Below are 20,578 nucleotides of genomic sequence, written 5' to 3' on the forward strand. Positions count from 1 at the left end.
CACTGGAATGAGGCTCTTGATGCTGACAGGAAAATCAACTTGGTTCCTAGTCTGTGCTTTCAAAGCAATACTTTAGCTATGGAGATTCAAGGGGAGGAGTGCATCCAGCAGAAAATCCTTTTGGTGGTGCCATCCCCAGCCCTGAATGCATACTGAGCCGTGGGGTGTGCTGTGCTTGATGCCACCTCCCTTTGTCACACAGAGGAACCTGCAGGTTGTTGGGCAGGTGGATAGAATCCCAAGGAGCCATGCTGGAGTCCTCCCCACCCGTCTGCCCTCTGCTTGTCTTCATAGCACCTTGTTTGATTCTAGCTGCCCTTTCACGTGACCTATCTGTGTAAATCCAATGGCCGAAAGATCAGGTGAGAGTTTGCTTTCTGGTGAAGGTCGCGTGTTTGCTGGGTTGTGCTGGTGAGAGCTGATGGGAGGGTGGGGGCATGGCTGTGACACTGGGACTCTGTAGTGCAGCCGTTGGTCCCTTTTGACCTCAAGCAACTCTTTATTTCACAGGATCAAAGAGATCGAAGTTACTCAACTGTGAAAACCACCTCAACAGCCGTGACAGTCAATAACCTGAAGCCTGGAACCCTCTATATTTTCCAAATCCGGACATCTTCCTCGCAGGACTACGGCAACTACAGCCCCAGCATTGAAGTGGAGACGTTGGCTGAGCGTGAGTCTTGCATGTGAAGGCTGAATCTCAGAGCAGGTGCTTTCAGGACTTAGAATCATAGCTTGAGTTGGAAGGGACTTCGAGGATCATGAAGCTCCAACCCCCTACTGCATGCAGGGCCTCCAACCTCCACGTTTAATACCAGACCAGGCTGCCCAGGACCTCTTCCAACCTGACCTTGGACACCTCCAGGGATGGAGCATCCACAACTTCTCTGGGCAGCCTGTTCCAGCCTTATTTTTAATCGCATTGTCCTGTTTGCAAGACAATTGCAAAAAAGCACTGGAAGGGAGCATGGTGAAGTGGCAGTAGGGGCAGCTGCCTCAGGGGACAGGAGCAGTTCAGAGACAGCTCTGGCCCTGGGTGCCTGCCCAACACAGGGGCAGCTGCCTCCACCCGCTGCCCCCTGGCTCTCAGGCACTTCTCCATCCTGTGGCTGGATCGAGTCAGCCAGCATCAGTGTTATTTGCTGGGTTTTACTTTTCACAGTTTCCATTCATAACTATAGTCCAGAAGCATCTTATTTCACTGACTAAAAGTGGGCTTGGAGAGATGGTAGGGTTTCAGTTTAATAACCCACCCTGGCTGGAAATGAAAGCCCTGAGATGGCTGGCTCAGTACGACTCGCACAGATTGTGTTTAACAGGGCTTTAAATTGCATCCATTTACCACACAGAAGACATTTTTGGAATGAATTGAAGCCAATGAAAATTTTATATAGAATGTAGCTTTCTAATACCCCTGTTTGCAAAAGCAGGAAAGGGGAAGGATGAATGGAAAACAGTGGGTTAGCCATCAATTTTAAATTGTTGTTCCCCCCCCTCTCCCCTACTAAACTGGATCCTTTGCTCAGTATTAAGTGGTGTCCAGACGCAGGGTGTGAATTGTTGGGAGGATGGGGAGAAGCAGCCTGACACTGCAAGTGGGTCATCCCCAGCCTTACTGGAGGACACAGGCTGGCACAGAGAGGTGTGGGACATGGGACGTGCCCCAGGCATGATGCTGATGGCTCTGCTTCCCTCCTGGCAGTGACAGTGGCCTCAAATGAGCAGAATCCTGTCCTTATCATCATAGTGGTGGCCATCGCAGGGCTGACGGTGTTGGTGTCCATGGTGGTCGGCATGATGGTCTGGAGGAGGTGAGCGGGTTGGTGGCTGTCCAAAGCTGTTCCTTGAACCACAGGCTCATAGAATGGTTTAGGTTGGAAGGGACCTTAAAGTCATCCAGTTCCAACCCTCTTGCCTTGGGCTGGCTGCTCCCACCACCTTAGGCTGCCCAGGGCCCCATTCATGGCCTTGGGCATCTCCAGGGATGGGGTACTCATAGCTCTCTGGGCAGCACTGGTGGCTCTAAGCATGGGCACTGGGCTCTGTTGACTTTTGTGCCCAATGGGAGGCTGCCCCAGGCAGTGACACGTATCCTAATTTTCATTGCAGGCAGTGTGGGTACAGCAAAGCCAGCCAGGATGGAGATGAGGAGCTTTACTTCCACTGTAAGTGCAGTCTGGCCAGCATGGTTAGTATGGCCAGTGGGGTCCCCGTATCAATAGCAATTCATTGCAGTAAATAAGCCAACTCTCCACCACGCAGCCCTGATTCTTTGATGTTAAGTGTTCCCACTCACATTACCCAGCGCAGGGCTGGGCACAGCAATGCTCTCTGTGGGCGGTGGGCTCAGCAGCTCCCATCCTCTAGCAGGGCACTGGTGTGCCCAGGGGGTGGGGATGCTCTTGGCAATCCCTGGGTCACATGAATTATTCCATCAGCTTTTCACAAATGGCTGTGGGAGAATGCAGCGTTGTTTTCTGGGGCTATTCCTGGTGACTGAGCAGCAGTAATTTTACAGATGATGAAATTCCAGCGCTGGAATGGATGAGTTTCTTTGATGCCTGCTCAGCACACAAAGGCTTTTCTGCTCCCTGGAGCATTTCAGGTGCCCACGTGCTGTTGGGATGCACTGGGGTTTCTTTCTCGTGATCTTGATGCTGCCCATGGGGGGGTTCCTGTGCAGAGCAGAGCCAGGGGAGCACGGCGTCGCTCTTGTTAGCTCTGTGTATTTCCCTCCTTTGCTGCAGTCAAAATACCGACCAGGAGGACATACATCGACCCGGACACTTGCGAAGATCCCATGCAGGCTGTGCACCTCTTTGCCAAAGAGCTGGATAATGCCAGTATTAAAATCGAGAGGATCATCGGGACAGGCAGGTTTCCCCCATGGCCTCTAGCACTGTGTCCCTGTGCATCATCCCCTACTTGGCCACTGCCTGCCAATGCTGTCCTGGGCAGCTCCTCACCCTCCATCACCATCATCCCTTCCCACAGCTCTGGGCATGGGGTTGGTGTGTTGTCCTGCAGCTGGATTTCCCCTTCTGCTTTGTTTTGCTGTGGCACTATGTACAGCCAACAGAGTGAGGCGTGCACCAGAGGCATCAGCAGTGATCTGCATCTGGGCAGGCTGACAGCAGCACAGGAGCTATTTATAAATATGTGAACTTAATGATTTATTGATTTTCATCACCGTCGGTGCCTAAAACTTAAAAGCAAATTAAAATCCCCACGCTGGGCCCTAGAGCTTTAACTGCTAATGTGCACCAGAACACGGGAAACACGATTATTCTTTGTCATTTTTTTTTTTCCCTAAAGATAAATTCAGCTGCAGAGAAAGAAGAGCTGGGGGGGTTGGTTGCCCTCCAGCTCCGAGGGCCATGATGGAAGGAGCAGTAGAAGTCATCTGGGTGCTGCTGGGCCTGCAGTCCAACATCGCTTCCAGAAACAGATCAGTGTTTGAGAAGATCAAGAAAGAAATTAGTCGGGGAGATGTTTAAATATAAAGAATTTAAGAGTGCATTAGTCTTGCTGCTGACCTAACAAGCACCTGGCTTTCAGATCGATAAAGCTTTTCAGATCTACTCCTTTTTTTTTTTCTTTTTTTTTTTTTTCTGTAAAGCCAATATTGGCCTTTTGCTATGAGTTGGGTAGCTCCTGTTTCTGAGCACATGGCTGTGAGGAGCAGGGTGCTCAACCCCAGGTGCTGCTTGGATGCTCCAGGTCCTGCTGTGCTTTTTTTGCTGCACGAAGCAGAGCTGTGCTTGGATGCAGAAGGGGCTGGAGCCAGAGAGTGTGAGCGTGGCGGCTGGGGGTTGATCTTCTCATGGAGAAATGTCCAATATGCCCTTGAGCAGAGCATTGTGAGAATGTAGCTTGGAGACTGAGAAAGAAGAGGCATTGCGTTTGTGTTTTTAGTGTCACATGCTGATGCAGAACTTGTGTGGGGTCAGGGAAGGCAGCGCAGAGAACAGCAGGGGGAAAGCTGCATCCAGGCAGGGCTCTGTGCATGGCTAAGGTCTGGCAAATCCTCTGGTTAATGATGGGAAGGTCTGTCTTGTGGGCACAGTGAGACTCCTGGCTTGTGCTGGAGAGCTGCACTGTGTGTTCCCAAAACAAAGGAGGAAACTCCTACAGGGAAATCCTTCAAGACTGCTGCCCTCTGCTTTGCAGTGGGTGCTGTAAATTGTCCTTAGAGCACATTCTGACAGCATCACTCTTGCACAGGGCTGCTCCTTCCTTCACAGTCTGCAAATAACAAAGATCTAGTGCAGTGATGTGTGAGCTATGGCAAGAGGCCCTCTGGAAACGTGGGGGTGTCCCAGTGGGGATCCTGCTTATCCTCTCTGTGCCATACAGGAGAGTTTGGTGAGATCTGCCGGGGGTGCCTGAAGCTGCCCAGCAAGAGGGAGCTGCCAGTGGCCATCCAGACACTGCGGGCTGGCTGTTCTGCCAAGCAGCAGCGCTGCTTCCTGGCCAAGGCGTGCACCATGGGTCAGTTCGACCACACCAACGTCATCCGGCTGGAGGGAGTCATCACCAGAGGTAAAGGAGCTGCGTGGGGCAGTGGTGGGCTTTGAGCTTCACAGAGGGACCGAGCAAAACCCACCTCTGTGCTGCCTTATCATCCTGTTTGTATCTGCTGTTTGCAAGGGATTTCTGTGTAGGATGGCATTTTCATTTCAATTGTTATGCATGTGTGTGTGTGTGTATATACGTAAACTTTTCTTCAGTATGTTCAACCTAAGGTGGCTTTACCATCTGCCCTCTCATTTTCAGCCCCCAAATCCCAGTTTGTTCCTTCCTCACTTCGGAGAGCGAGGTTGCAGAGTGTGGAAGCCCTGCCCTGCCTGCATGCTGTCTATGGCTCCTCCAGCAGCCTGCAGGGTTCAGGAGCTGTGCAGACACCCTGCATGCAGTGCCCTTCGTGCAGGGCTGATCCAACATCTTTGCAGGAGGCACAATGTCAGCACTGCCTGATGAAGGCACAATGTGCAAACCAGTCTGTAGTTCTACCATGCAAGGCATTTCTGCACCTTTCTTTCCTTTTTCCCAATAACGTTCCCATGCAACAGGAGTGTCTATGCATAGTGGCAGCCATGCTGCTGACCCACAGTGCCCTGCACAGCACAATGCCAATGGTCTCTGGAACTCCATCAGCATGGAAATGATGGAGCCGGGTACTTTGTACTCAAGAAATGCCTTGTGCTGCTGGAGAAGCACAGAAAGGAGTGCTGGAATCTTTCACAGCAGCAGTGTGGTGTCAGGGGGCGATGGCAGCCTGGCTGCCCTCTGACAAAGTGCAAGGATGCTGATGTTGGTGATGCAGTGCTGATTTTTGGACAATGTGCTAAAGCTGACGCTTTGGAGATGCCCTGGTACTGTGAGCGCAATGCTGTTGTTCTCTGAAAATCAAGTGTTAGCTATTTTAGCATTCTGATGATTAATAAAATGCTTACACCTAGATTAATAAATCCAAGGAGTAGGACTGGCTTAGCAGCACAACAGTGTGCTTTTAATAAAAGCAAGTTGGAGGGAGGTGGTGTTGGTGAAACAGATGAGGCCAACTGCTCCCAGCCCTCATGGGAGTGTGCACTGAGCTGCTCTGCAGTGCTGCGTTAAGTGGGTATTGGTGTAAATCCAAAGGCATGTGAGCATATATGGCCACTCGAAGCAGCCCTTCAGGACATGAGGGAGTATCTGTGCCCTGAGTCTGGCTGCTTTTGTGTAATTCTGTAAGTAATGTATTTATTTGAAGTGATCTCATTGTGTCAAGAGATACAGACTCCCCAGGAGCATCTTGTCCTGCTCTTGGATAAGTCTGTGTTATGTGAGTCTGTGCCCATATCAAAATCTTTGAAGAAAGTGCTTGACTTTGTAACCGGCTTTCGAGGACAGCTGGAGAAATGAGGACAAGTTCTTCACCTAATTTCCTCTTGGCAATTGTATTTCCAACCCTTTTAGCGAGATCTTCCCTTTGCTGAGCTTCATTAATGCTGGCAGAGCTCGTTCTGTAGCCACACTGTTGGGGTGCAGGAAGCCCAGCACTGTGCTGGAGTTCTGTGCATCTCTTAGTTTCGATAATTCAGAACAAGAAAATCACATCTATGCTGTGAAGCATCTTCCAACATGAGCTCCTTCCTCAGCAACGCTGCACGACTCTTAGTGCATGTGCTCAGCAGTGCCAAAGCACTGTTGCTTTCCATCAGCAAGCCTCCCTCACCCATCCCTATTGGTCAGATACATCGCCTCACCAGTGGAGTTTCTGACCAAAAATCCCACGTGGAAAATCTATCAAACAACCTATATTTGCAGGTGGGGAGGTTTGAGGGCAGGGAGTTGTGCTCTGTGCTTCCATTCCCCCTGCAGTAGCATTCATGCAGTGCTCCTTGTCTGTCCATGCAGGGAGCACCATGATGATAGTGATGGAGTACATGGGGAACGGAGTGCTGGACTCTTTCCTCAGGGTGAGTGCTGTGTGCTGACTGCTGGGCTCCATCACCTGCTCAGGCTTCAGCAGGCATTGCTCAGCTCCAGCTTTTCCTCCTCCTCTTTTCTTTCTTTCCTTCTTTTTGGTTTTATTTGCAGAAACACGAGGGCCAGCTCACGGCCAGTCAGCTCCTCAGCATGTTGCAGGGGATCGCTGCTGGCATGAAATACCTGGCAGAGATGGGTTACATACACAAAAGCCTGGCTGCCCACAAAGTCCTGGTGAACAGCAGCCTGGCTTGCAAAATCACAGGATTCAGACGGCCACAGGAAGATAAGATGGAGACCATCTTCTCCACCATGGTAAGGTGCCTTTTGGAATGGGATTTGGACATGGAATGTCTTTAGCTGAGGATCTGCCCCTCTGCATGGTGAGCAGCCTTGGGCTTCATTAGCTCTAGTTTGTCATTCATAATGAAGTTCATAGTTTTTAATTAAGAACGTGAGTCCTGCTTGCTTTGTGCTTGCACCTCGTCAGCTCACCCTGTCGCAGCTGAACCTGTTAGTGCATTGCATTAACAGGGCACAGAGGTTTTAAAAAGCCCCGATTGTGCACATAGCTGAGCCCTTATTGTTTGCAGGGAGTGTGCAGGCAGGTAGGCAGGCCAAGGAAATGTGGTGGCCAGTGGTACCTGGAGCTGTGCCCCAGTGCTTGGCACTGCTGTCCCAGGGAGAGAAAAGTCTGGGTGTGGGGTTCAGTCCATGATCTGTCAGGAGCTGCACTTTGCTGCCATCTCTAAAAAAATCAAAAATCATTGAGAATGTTTTTTCAGCCTTTATCATGGGCTCCAAGGAGACCTTGGGGAAAGCATCCCCATCCTAGAGAGAATGTGGTGAAATAGGACCAAGCACTGAGCAACCCACAGAGCTTGGGAGAAACCTTTCCATGGCATGAGGAGCCCAGCTGGTAGCTTGGGGGTTGAGGTTTCTCTGCTGTTAATTACAATTAGCTGCAGTGTCTGTCACCTGCTTCCCCCAGTGCACCCAGAGGGTTCTGCAGAGGTGGAGGACAGGGCTGCTAATTACAGGAGAGCAGCTGGGGTGGAGGAGCTGTGTGTTTGTGCAGCTTCGAGATGGCTTTCTTTAAATATTAATGTATAAAATGCCATCAGCTCTTCCCAGAGCCATTCTCCCTGCCATTAATATTTCAGGACTCGCCTTCCCATGCAGCATACCATTGCACGACCATTTTAAAATAAATGGAGGCACGAGTTGTCAGAGCTGCACGTGGTATGCAGGGGGAGAGGATGCATGAGATGGCTACGGGCATCACTGTGTCACTCTCTGTCCTCTGTGACAACCCCATTTCTCTCCTTTTTCTGCCTGGCAGCGTGGGAAGAGCCTGGTGCTGTGGTCAGCCCCTGAAGCCATCCAGTACCACCACTTCAGCCCAGCCAGTGATGTGTGGAGCTTTGGCATCGTCATGTGGGAGGTGATGTCCTATGGTGAGAGACCCTACTGGGACATGTCCCACCACGATGTGAGTGCCCCAGCTGCGTGCCTGATACTGTTACATGGCTCACCGTGTTTGGTGGCAATTCACCATCCCCTCACCTCTCTGCCTCTCCATGCAGGTGATGAAGGCAGTGGAGGATGGCTTCCGCCTGCCTGCCCCAGCACACTGCCAGCCACCGTTGCACCAGCTGATGCTGGACTGCTGGCAGAAGGAACGCAGCCAGCGCCCCAAATTCTCCCACATCCACGACGTCCTCAGCAAGATGCTGCAGAGCCCAGAGCCGCCTCCATGCACCAGGTGCCTGCCTGTCCCCGTGGGGCTGGGACCCTGCCATAGTCCCCACTGCCCCTCACCTCCCTTCTGCCCGCAGGTCCCGCAGCACCATGCCCCTCACCGAGCGCTCCTTCGTGGCTTTCCCGGCATTCAGCACTGTGGGAGAGTGGCTGGAAGCCATAGGGATGGGCAGGTACCGGGATAACTTCACTGCTGCAGGCTGCTGCTACCTGGAGTCCGTGGCCAGGATGACAGCGCAGTAAGTGAGAGGGTTAGGCTGCAGCCTGGTGTTGCTGGGTTCAGTTTAAGCAGAAATTTGTAAGGTTTCTAAATTACAGCCTCTTGTGGCGAATGGAGGAGGCAGATCTTCCCAAATGTGTCTGCAGAAAGCTCGCTGGTGTGGCTTTGGTTGCTTGTGCTGTGCAGTTCAGCTGCTGCATTTTGGAGCTGTGGTTTGGGATTTTAACCCGTAATTTCTGGTAGGAGTAGCACATTACCTGGCCCTCACACGAATGGGGTCAGAGATTTGCTGACAGATGGTACTGTGGGCAGCATGGGGCCTCCAGGAGCTATGTTGGGAACTGTTCTGTGCTGTGGACTTGTGTCACCCCCGAGTTCCTTGCCGTGGTCTGTACTGTTCAGTTGGGACAATGCACTGGGGACTTTCTTACTCCTGCAGGTAGCCCAATGGTCTGAAATTCATACTCCTAATTGATGGAGAGCAGCCAGCACGGGAGGCTGAGATTAGGGTTGTTCCCCTGACCATGGGGTGTATTTTGCAGAGATGTCCTGAGCCTGGGGATCACTCAGGCAGAGCACCAGAAGACCATCCTGAGTGGCATCCAGACCCTGCGGGCCCAGGTGATCCAGATGCATGGCCGGGGCGTGCAGGTGTGACGTGGAGCACAGACCAGTGGAGCAGAAGGAGGTGCTGGCCCATGTTGGACCAAATCTCAGAAGCCTTGCAGTTTTGGATGGGATGTGGGATCTGGTGGGCTGCTGCCAGATGTGTCGTTCCAAGTGGTAAGAGGGCAGGGCATGCCATCCCTTGTGCTGGGGAAGCTGTGTTCCCAGGCACCAGGTACAGTGTACTTGGGTGGCTATGGTTCTCCCCATTGCTGCTCTGTAAGATGAGTCAAACTGTAATGACACCATTTCACATGGTAACTAGATTAACAGGGTGGATGAACATTTCTGTGCTGTCTTCATCCAGAGCTGACAGCATTTTCCTATCTAGCATCCTACTGGTGAAATCCATGGGTATTTTTATACAGGCTGACATCTTCTACCAACCTCACCAGAAGCTTTTATTGCTTTTATTTTTAGAGGCTCACACCCAGCTTCAGGAAGGTGACTTTGCCCATCTGGCACGCTGGAAGGAAGCTCTGTCCCAGCCACGTCCCTTCCGCTCAGAGTCACCTTGCTGAATTCTGACACCACTGTCAGTGAACAGAGACAAATGTTCCCTGCCAAAGTGCAGTGCTGAATGTTTGGACGGTGCTTTTGACAAGACAGTTTCAGAGGGGCGAATGGAAGGCTTTGAAGATAGCCACAGCCAAGAGAGGGCAAGTAGAGAAGCCTTGGGCTACCCTGCTGATGCTTTCAGCCTTTGCCTTTTGTGCAGGTCCTGGTCCATCATTTCCCTGTGTGAGCCCACCAAGTGGGATGGAATTACAGAGCAGCAGCAGTGAGCAGGAACCTTCTGCCCTTGGAGGGCTGATGCTAAAGCAGTTGGTGCTCCTTTAGCCCCTTTTCCCTGTTTCTTGCCCTGCAAAGTCTTGCAGGCATCCTGTATCCTCATTGGCAGTGGGGGAGCGTGATGGCACCGGGAGATGCAGGAAGGCAATGGGAGTGAGGTGTGCCCATGGTGGCAAGCTGCTCCTTGCAGGTAGGAGACATCTTTAGAAGTCTGAACAAGTGGAGGGGTCTGATTACCCCCCAGTATTAATATAGACCCTGTGAGGTCTGCCAGCAGCTGCGTTTGCTCTGCAATCCCAACACTGTACCATAGCTTAGGGGAGTGGTATAGAAATAACCACTGGAAAAGAGGGTGGGTACAGCTGGATGTGGTACCCATCCTGCAGATAGAAACAGAGCTCTGCTGCGTGGCTGAGGGATGGAGCCAGGGGTGCTGCTGGGCTCCAGGTGGGCACACAGCACTTTGTTTTGTAGCAGCCCTGCACAGCGTGCCTCGTGCACTGGCGTTTCTGCTACAGGCCCAATCTGTGACAGAAGGCATAAATAGCATCTGCTTAACAATACGAGGTTTCTTTCAAGTTAGTTAATTAAATGGTCTTTGTAGCCTCGTACAGAGCTTTGTAGGCCTTTTATTCTCATCTGTACGTATTGCAAGTGAATTATTAATGACGAAAGACAAAGATTTACAAAAGGAATGAGTGCTGTGGAAGGTGTTCAGTGCAGTTGAAAATCTGTATGCGTAGGATTCAGATCTTCTGCAGCTAACCTGTGCCGAGGGGATGCATCTAAAAGGCAGTGAGCTGCAGGGCACTGACACAGCTTGCCTGCAGGGCTGGCGTGGCACCCACCTGCCCAGAATGAGGTCACATCTTTCCTGGCCCCACAGCCTTCACAGTTGCTTTAAGGATCCAGCAAAGCCCCGTTCCTGATGGGTTCCTTCGAACCAGCACAGTGCTGTGCCCGCAGAGCCCTCTGGCTTGGCTTCTTAGACCAGGGCTGTGAGTGCTCAGGACTACGTTTAACTTTGTTCAGCTATTTCAATGTGATTGCATTGGAGATCAGAGCTCTTTGGCTGAACTCCAACGAGCGGAGTCAAGAAGGTGCTGGCTAAGTATATTTTTTTTTTCTGCCTCATCTTGCCATTTGAAGGCAGAGCTGCAGTGAGCTGCCACCAGCTCTCGGTGCTCTTCTCCTGCAGTTTGGACATCATTCTCTAATGTCATGAGGTCATCTTTTGTTCGTTTGTTTACAGAATTAATTTGCCTTTAGGTTTTGCAGTTGTTGGGTCTGTTGCCAGCATCCTGCCATATCACACCCAAAAGAGTAATAATTACGAACTGAAACCTTCATTTGGTAGAAATGCCAGATCCCAAGGATCAAGTGCAATTTGTATGCTCGTTATGTTTACATTTTATCTATAGAGAAAGTATATTAAGAGTTCTCTGGGCAGGGAGCTGAACCAACGTGATTTCTGATCCCACATCTCCCACTCCTGTCCCTCCTGCATGGAGGTGGCTGTAGGATGGGCTGGGTGCAGGGTGATGTGGTGCCATGGTAGGCACCACACTCTGGAAAACTGCTGGCCATGAGCACACAGGCGGCCTTATCTGGGTCTGCAATGTGCAGGAAGGTTGGGATCATCCTAGTGGTCTTTTTGACCCTTCATGATTGTATGATTCTATGAAGGTGCTGAGGGCTCTGAGCATCACAAGTGCAGTGGTGAGGAAGTGAAGCTAGCAAAAAGGAATGGAACCATGGCAATAAGAACAGCAATCAGCAGCTGGGGAAATCGCTGGAGAGGTGCCCCAATCTCTGTAACACCTATCTGACCATTGGGGGAAGCTGAGGAGCTGCTGAAGAGGCTGAAGCCTCTGCCCACAACTGTGCATGGAGTCCAGTCCATGAGTGCTCATATCTGATGGCAGCACCTTGGAGCAGCTGGGAGGTGCTGGGTGCTCCTGTACAAGTGTTCCCATGTCTATGAGGGGACAGTGCAGGTCCCTGGGTGCCTGGTGAGTGAGGTCAGGTGTAGGGATGCGTGCACAGCTGCACAGAAGTGCCTGAGAGCAATGAATTCTTGGCAAAAAATGGATGAGAGAGTGAAGTTTCCTTTCTGGCAGATTAAATGTTATTCCTTGGGAATGCTCCTGGGTTTTATTTGTCTTTTAAGAACCTACAACCAAAGGCAATGCTGACAAAAGCAACAGACCTGGCGAGCTCCAGTGCGCTGACCGCATTCCCAGCAGAGGCAGAGGGGGATGTTGGGGTGAGAAAGGGGAAGTCCTTGTCCTCGTCCTTCCCCATCAGTGAGTTCACAAAGCCCCTTAATCCACATGGCTGAGCACTTGCATGCTGGCTTTGTGCTGGAGTACTCCAATTAAAAATGAGACCATTTTTCAGTCACTTCTTGAGCGTTTCCCCTGCAGAATGAGGCTCCTGCACTGCATTCTCTATCTGCTCCCAAAAGAAATTCTGTGTTTAATTACTTTCCTGACTTCCTGTGGTTGAAGGATGTGGTGTTTCACAGCTGTTTCTCCCTGAACAGCATCATTTGTGACCAGGGCAGGAGCAAGGAGTGCTTGCCATCCTGGTCTGTGCTTCATGGCTCACAGGTGGCACCAGCACACACCTGTAACTGAGCTCTCTCAGCCCTGAAGATAATCAGTTAAGCAGATTAAGTTATAAATTCTTGCTACGATTTTAAAATTAACTCATGCCCTCTCCACACCTCCTCTTAGGGGAAGTATTCAATGCCTTATAATTAAATTGATTAGCAGTGCTGTTGTGCAGCTGCTCAACCAAGGCAAACACTTCAAGAGGAGATGCTCTCAGCCCATCCATGCAAAGTGGGCAGAGCTCCCCAAACACATCGTGCTGGTGCTCAGGAAGGCACAGGGCAGAGCTCAACCCACCTGCACCATTAGCACCAGGTGACTGGGTTGGAGAAGGGTGAGGAAGCAGCACTAAGTGACCTGCCTGAGCTGATGGGTGTTTTGGGTTGGCATCTTTAGGTTTCTGCTGAAGTCATGCAGGAGGTCACCAGGGTTGGTGTCCCCAGACCCCCATCCCACCCTGAGCAGCATCAGCACCACATGCACACATGACCTCTGGGATCTTGTTCCCTTCCTTGTTCCCTCCCTTGTTCCCAGCACGCTCTGTTCTCATGCAGCCTCCTCTTGCTGCGCTGTTCCCTGTATTCCTAAGGAGGATGTCTCCACTAGATGTTCCTCTTGGCCAGGGAGAAGAGGCACAGCCTCTTCTTGGGAGTTCTCTGCACATCATGGAGAAATTCCTCTCTGCAAATCCTCCCCTATTGCAATGAGCCCTGCATTCCCCTTGGGCAGAAGGGCAGCTCCCAGCAGTGCTCCTCTCTGGGGCAGTTTCCTGCAGCCAGGAGTCAAGGCAGATTTGGTCCAGATCACGTTGGTTCACCTCCAGCTGCTTTTTGATAGTCATTAACCACGTGTTATATACTGTAAATACATACTTGAGAAGTCAATATATATTTTTATAAGCTTGAAACAAATGTAATATAAGATCATAAGGGACACTGTGTACATTCAATGTTTGAGATATAGTCAGACATCTCCAGGGAATCACTGTTGGTTTGGAATAATAATAATAGATGGTAATAAAGATCTATCGACATTTTTGTTAATTTTGTATTTATTGAACTATGTTTGAAGATTGCAATAATGAGATGCCTAAATACCGAAGTAAAAACAACACTAATTCTGTCCTGGCTTGTCTCTGTGGGTTATTTCAGGTATCTTGATGGAAAATACAGTGCCAGCAGGGGTGCCAGGTGCCAGGTCATGCAGAGCTTTAGCAGTAGCCAGGTGTAAAATGATGCCCCGTTTTATTAAATAGCAAGTGAGCTCCTGCTCCTTCTGCTGAGGGTGCAGCAGTGCAGTGGTGCTTTCTTGCTTCTGATATTTCCATAAGGGGAAAAATAATGTTTAATGAGTGCAGCTGGTGCGTTTTGAGGAGGGAGAGGCTATAGGGCTGGCAGGGATCCCCATAGCCCAGGGAGCTCACATGGAGCAAAGGGAAAGCGCCGCCAAGTTCCTGCACTCAAGGCATGCAATAAATTGTTTAACTGGGGAAAGGCAAGCAGTGTATGGCCAGCACGTTAAATGCAAACACTGCACAAATAGTAATATTAAGAAATAATTCAGTGTGTCTAATTCAGCAGTTCCCGTTCCTTCTCTTTTTCTTAGGCTGCTTAATGCCAAGGAGTGCATACAAAGCCTCGTTGCAGCGTGCTGACAGCAGTGACAGCTGCTCTGAAAAGGGAACTGAATGGGTGCTTAAACCGGGTGAAGTCTATTTGCCTTCTGTCAATCAATTAATTCAGCCAATCTTCACTAGGAGCCCGGCCAGGGCTATATTGGCACTATAAAGAACTAATTAGAGCTCTGAAGTGGGGCTGTGAATAGCGGATCGCAGCACAGCCATCAGAGGTGCTTTTTGCTCAGGCTTTACCTGCTGTGCTGCCTCCTGGGGCTGTGTGTGTGATGTTTTCCCCTTTTTTGGGTGACTTTGCTTGTAGGGATGGAATTTGGATACCATCATGCTGCTGGGGTGGGGATGGGATGCCTCCAGCAGGAGGTAGAGATGTGCAGCAGGGCCAGGGGACTCCATCACCCCCTGGGTCACCCCCAGTGCCAGGTCCATGTGTCATCTATGAGGGAGGCAGATTTTTGGGCTTATTGGGTCACACATTTGCACTGCGTGGTGTCAGCATGTCATGCTCTGAGCTGGAAGCTCTGTCTGCATGACTTATTGCTCCCTGCTTTATGCCTGCCCTGCTGCAGTGATGGATTGCATGGGCTGACATTGAAGCTTCTGCTCCTTTCTTCCCCCCCATCCTCTGCTGGTGGAGCTGAGTGGGCTGAATATTTTCTGCACAACAGACCCAAGCAAATGTCTCATGATCTAATCCCAGTCCTTGGAGGTTTGAGGGGGAGTTTCCAGCCTGGGTTGCAGCTGTGTATGTGTCCATGTATCCAGCAGTGCGTGTATCAGCCTCTGACACATGCAGTGTCTTTGAGGAAGCTCTGGAAAACATCTGGAAAACCATGTCCCTGCTCTCCAAGGACAGCAGCATCTGTCATCTTGCTGTTTGCCTTGTGTCCTGCCTCCCTTTGGACCACCGTTGCCTTCTGCTCCCCTCTGAGGTCTTTTGAGGGCGGATGGCAAAGCAGCCTTAGAAAGGGGCCAGGGAGGGCAGGGGAGAGCCATGCCTAAGGAACATTTGAAAAAGCCTGGCTCTGGGGGGACAGTCTCATTTAAATAAGAACGACTGCTAATTATCAGGAAGAACCGGTGCCATCTATCATCGTAATCAGTGATCTGCCTCTTGAAGTGTCTCAGGAACGGATGCACCATCCCTCCTTGCATTAATCTCCCTCTGCTCCCCCACCTCTGCCCTTTCTGGTGCTGTGGCACATCTGGGGCTGCTGTGGGCCTGGGCCCTGCAAACAGAGGAGCAGCTCTGGGCATTGCCTGCATGTGGGTTGCATATCCCACAGCTCTGGGGTTTGCCTTTAGCAGGAGCTCACCTCTTCCCTGCAGCACATCCAGCTCCTGTGCTCTATTCTGCTAATTGCAAGCGTAGAAAATGCATTGTTAATGTATTAACCTCACAGTCGGTGGAGTCGTGTTAAGCAAGTCAAAGAGAGAGCTGTTAGGGTTCTGTTCAGCTGTTCAGGACTTTGTGTAGCATCAGCCCTGGCCTTTTTCTCCCTATTTCCCAGCAGAACTTGCTTACACTACACTGACTGAAGCCAGGGGATGCAGGCGCAGTGCTTGAGCCACCCAGCACAGAGCAGTGCCTGCAAGGACCCGCAGCTCCTCTCCCTCATGCTGGGGCTGGGACAGGGACACAGCAAAGGGACAGGGACACAGAGAAGGGATGTGACCCCATGAGGACAGCGGTGCCACCCGGTTGAGCCACAGCAGGAGCTGGCCATGCATCTCAGTGCTGTGCCATCAGTCTGTCATTGCTGGCGCTGAACCATCTACCCAGCTGCGCGAGACGCCTGGAAGGCACAGGAGCCATTTAATTACACAATTATAAATGTGTTTGGCCTTTTTATCTCACTGAGGTTGACAAGCACCTTCAGCATCAGACAAAGCGAGGCCGTTATCGCTCGGCGCAGGGGCTGCGGTCCCACGGCTGATGGGCACAAACAAAAGCAGCAGAACAGGGGTCAGGGGGTGCAGCTCCATCCCTGGGCTCTGCTGCACGGCTGCACCTCGGGGATCAGCGCTGGCCTTTTGCCTGCCTTGCTCTTTGCTGCATTCCAACTATCTGCCACGCAATGAGCCCTGACAACAGGAGCCCGTGGGATGCCAGCATCGTGCCCCCAGCGTGGCCTTTCAGCTCAGTGCAGTGTTTGGAAGCACAGCACATGTGAGGTGGGGGCTTCACGGGGACACCCATCCTCCTCCAACTGCTTGCTGCAAGCTGGGGACACACATCAGGTGGCAAAGGGAGAAAGAAGAGGCACAAAATGTGGGTGCCATCACTGTGGGTGCCCCTGGGTGCCCTATGCCAGCAGCAGTGCCACAGCACCACTGGCTCTCAGCACCACACGCACTGTGCAGAGTTGTGCTGCTGCAGCAGGCGGGCAGCCCTGGCACTGCTCAGACACAGATGCCCCCTCTGGGGGCAAGGGACCAACTGAGACCATGAGGGTCACCAATGCTGGCAACCTCCCTGGGACAGCCCAGGGAGTTCCTGTTTCAAACCGATCTGCAAAAGCACTGAGCCATCCTGGAGGGACCCTGTGGGTGCATCCATGTGTGTATCACACCGAATCAAATGTTCATTAGATGAGGGAAACTGCACGAAGAAGTGCAGGGAATTGGCGACAGCTGAGCAAAGGCATTCATTAGCAATGCTTCCACCTGAGGCTTGCGGGTGCTGCTAAGCACGGATGGTCATTAAGTGACACTTTGCAAATGATCAATTTAATATTTTCCCCCAGACATGGAACTCTGCAAGGAGAGACCCCCCCTGTGCCTGGGGCTGCGTGGCACTGCTCCCTCCAGCCCTGGCAGCAGGGAGTGAGCTGCTGTCACTGCACAGCAGGATGGAGCACAACTCACTGCTTTATGTGCAGGCATAAACATCTCCATTAACTTGCACAGTATTTAAATTCCATAATGGAGCTGAAATAAAGCAGCAGCATCTTATCCCCTCTAGAGCCCTAGATCATCTGTTACAAAGACCTGCTTCGGAGAAGCCTCGTGCATTTGGATAAGGATTTAGAACTGTGCAGTTCAGGCTATTTTGTGAGCATGTTCTCTGTAATGAGGTCTGTTCTGGTTCATGCTCTCCTTGGGGGAATGCTGTGTCTGTGGGCTGGGAGCTCAGGGCAGTGCTGGGGCATCACTGGGGCTTTTGCATTTGGTGATGCAAGAAGCAAAGCTCAGCAGTCTTGTAAGGGCCAGATGAGCAGCAGAGGAAGGGCACCATGAAACCAACCCAACGCCATGATGCAGGGCATGAGCATCTCCCCAGGGCACTGCTGGCCTGCAACAAAGCAAAAGTGTGCAGCCAGGAGGTGGGGCAGAGCCCTGGGAACACACACTGAGACACAGCAGCCACAGGAATGGCATTCAGCTGAGGGGGTTTATGCTGTTAAATATTTTTAAGTGAATTCTATTAACCAACAGGAGAGGAAGAGATGAATAGGGCAATGAAAATGCTTTTTGTGAGTTGTAGGTGCTCTGGGGTGATGGCAATTGGTAAGCTGGATAAATAGCAGTTTGCGACTGTAAATATGAGCTCCCTGGGTGAGTGGTATGTAAATGGGCAATGCTGTGTGTCTGCGGGGAGGAGCAGACACAGGGATTCACACTGCTTCTGCTGTGGCTGCTTCTGGGCAAAGTCAAATGAAGTGAAGATGTAACACAACTTTGCAGGAGAAGAACCAGAATTATTACAATGGTTCTTGTGAGAAACGGCGTCAGGGTTATTTCCTCTCCATCATTTCATAACCAGGGATCCTGATGCAATCATTCTGGCTTTGCTCTCTTTGGGCACGCACATCTCCTTGCATGTTGCTCCCCTGTGCTGTGCAGGGAGGTTCTTTATGGTCCTCCCGTTGGTGCATCAGTTCATCCTGCAGGGAACATGCGTGTCAGGGAGCACAGCACCGCAGCCAGAGGTGGTGTGGCACAATGAATCAAGCTCCCAAAAATACAACTCGGGCCTTGAAATAAACTCGTGGCTGTCAATTAAAACTCTTGCCAAGGAATCGTGATTTGATGTGAGTTACAGAAGTGGGTGTTTTCAATTACTATTTATAACAGGGGTAGGAGTCTGGAGAGGAAGGTGTCTCTATCTAAGTGCATGATAGCAGTACAACAGGAAAGCCCACATCCTTGACACAGCTCCAATATAGCAGAGAGAGAGAGAGAGAGAGAGAGAGTGAAACACAACCTGTGTTGAATAATAAGGGAAAGGAACGTTTCCTCCCTTCCCATTTATTGAAACATGAGGGGTGGTAGCAGCAGCACTCCCTGTGCCTCTGCAGGCACTGAGCATCGTCCCCTGCAACCCCAGAGCAGCAGGGAACAGGCAGGGCCAGGGTTAGGGTGCAGTCAGGGTGCCGGATGGTGGGATGAGGAGGTGGCAGAAGATGGCCCTTCTGCAGTCCGCTCCTGCACAAAGCCTGGAAACCTGTTGTAGAACTGCTGCACAGCCTGGCAGTCTCTGCTCCTGCTTTCTGCCCATTTTCTTTTGCCCAAAGCGCAACCCAGGTGATGAGAAAAGGAGAAAGGTGGAAACTGAAATAATGTGGAGCAGGACCGTCAGTACATGGACAACACCCCACAAGTCAACCAAGCAGCAGGAGTGCAGCCAGCTCACGCTCAGCAACCTGAGGAGCTTGGGGAGGGTTTCTTTTATTTCATTTTATTAGAAGTATTTTAGTTGAGAGATGTGAATTATTGAGCTGCTTACATTGGCCCAACTGCAATGGGAAGGTGAACTGTCACAGCCCTCGCTCAGAGCCCTGGTTGGTGGAGAGGTGCAGAATCACAGCGGGTGCGGGGCACTGCTGGGCCCTGCTGGCAGCAGACACCATGGAGAGTCTGCAGCTGATGCACAGTGGCTTTACACTGTCGTGGAGACAGACAGTGAGATGGATGGGCTCACATCAAAACGTTGTCAGGGCTCCCCTGTCAGCGAGGAGCTGAGGCTGAAAGGAAATCGGTCAGAGATAGTCTGGAAGCCTAAAATACAAAGCATAGCAAGAAGTCGATGCTACTGATGGTGGAACTGAAATGCAGCTTGGTGCATGGATGTCTGCATTGGGAGATGGCCATGTGCTCCTCTCTGATTTAATCCTTAAAGAGGGATCCTGCAGAGCTGGGAAACAAATGGAGGTTTTGATGGAAGGGTTCAGGTGGGGAGGGAAGGGAGGAGGAAAGCAGGGAGGTGGGGAGCTCTGCCCACAGCCCCTCCTCAACTGGTGCACTGCCCCCAGCCCGACCTCAGCCAGGACAGGCATCACCGGAGGGGAATGGGGCAGAGCAGCAGTGCCTCGGGCTCCGTTATTGATTTGAGGAATGCTTCAAACAGATCATTTATTTTCATTAGACTTCTGCCAACGTCCTCATATCAGTGTCCCCTACGTAGGTCGACATCTGTCCTCAGGAATGCTTTAATTGCATTTTCTTCGCTTTACGCAGCTCTTAGCTAATGCATTCTGGCTTCATTAGATTAGACACCTATTGTCCCAAGGATGTTGTCATGTTTTCAAATGGCTTCAATCAGCACCTCCCAGGCACTGGCTATTTCAGGAGATAATAAAACTGAAACCTCATTCAACCTGGGTGAGTAATGGAGGTGCGTTTCCCACCCCCATCCCGCCCGGCTTTAAATTCGACGGGCTGACATCCCCCTGGATACTGACAGAACGCAATTAAGTCTCTTGTCTTGCAGGCATCGTCTGCGTGGTTACACACTGCTCGGGAGGAAGAGCTCTGCAACATTAACTCGGTTTCTAATGATCTTGTCATAGTGAACACCGCAGCGAGATTAAATGAAAGACCGGGAAGAGTCAAGAGCAAAACTCAGCCCTTCAGATGGACCGAGCCACAGGTCGGTGCTGCTCCCTGGGGCAGGAGTTCCTACCAAAGGGTCTGCAGGACAGCTCTGGCTGCAGGAACCCAGCGGGGAACCTCCATCGGCAACTGCAGGGCTGGCACAGAACTATGCTGAGACTGCCAGACCTGCTGAGCTGTTGGTGAAGGAGCGACACGTTACCTGTTGGAACCTCTCACAACTCGTTATGTACCATAAAAAGTTGCCATTTATGTATTTATGGAGATGGAAGTGAATTACAGGTGTGACGTGCATTTTGCACAGCAGCCCCCAGTGGGGATTGGGCACAAATCTCACCAAGAGGGGCATGGCAAAAATTCAGCCAAGCACCAGGGAGTGCCTAAGGCGAAGTCGCAAGGCTCTTTGTACAGCAATAGCAGCTCTTCTTGTTGTCTGCTGTGCATCAACTAAACCCCATCATATCTTACTGTCATCTCGAAAATGAACTGCCCATGTGATGCTCCCGTTTTGTATGTTGGCTTCTCTGAACCCTTCTGGTGATGTACACACACATGCACGTCTACCCTGGAGTTTTCTGCTGG

The 20,578-nt window shown here is 51.2% G+C and overlaps 1 protein-coding gene across 1 annotated transcript; it reads left to right on the forward strand.

Moving 5' to 3' along the window:
* Positions 1–447: 447 nt before the first annotated feature.
* EPHA10 (EPH receptor A10) lies at positions 448–13,652 on the forward strand (the record flags this gene model as incomplete). Its single annotated transcript, XM_031556810.1, has 11 exons — positions 448–673; positions 1,703–1,811; positions 2,110–2,165; positions 2,748–2,873; positions 4,357–4,542; positions 6,403–6,464; positions 6,586–6,789; positions 7,817–7,966; positions 8,061–8,239; positions 8,313–8,474; positions 8,998–13,652. Coding segments are annotated over 11 exons (1,575 nt in total), but the record flags the coding sequence as incomplete, so codon positions are not given.
* Between the last annotated feature and the right edge of the window lie 6,926 nt (positions 13,653–20,578).

The sequence above is a fragment of the Meleagris gallopavo genome, chromosome 25 (genome assembly GCF_000146605.3).
Source record: "Meleagris gallopavo isolate NT-WF06-2002-E0010 breed Aviagen turkey brand Nicholas breeding stock chromosome 25, Turkey_5.1, whole genome shotgun sequence".
In the NCBI taxonomy this organism is placed as follows: Eukaryota; Metazoa; Chordata; class Aves; order Galliformes; family Phasianidae; genus Meleagris; species Meleagris gallopavo.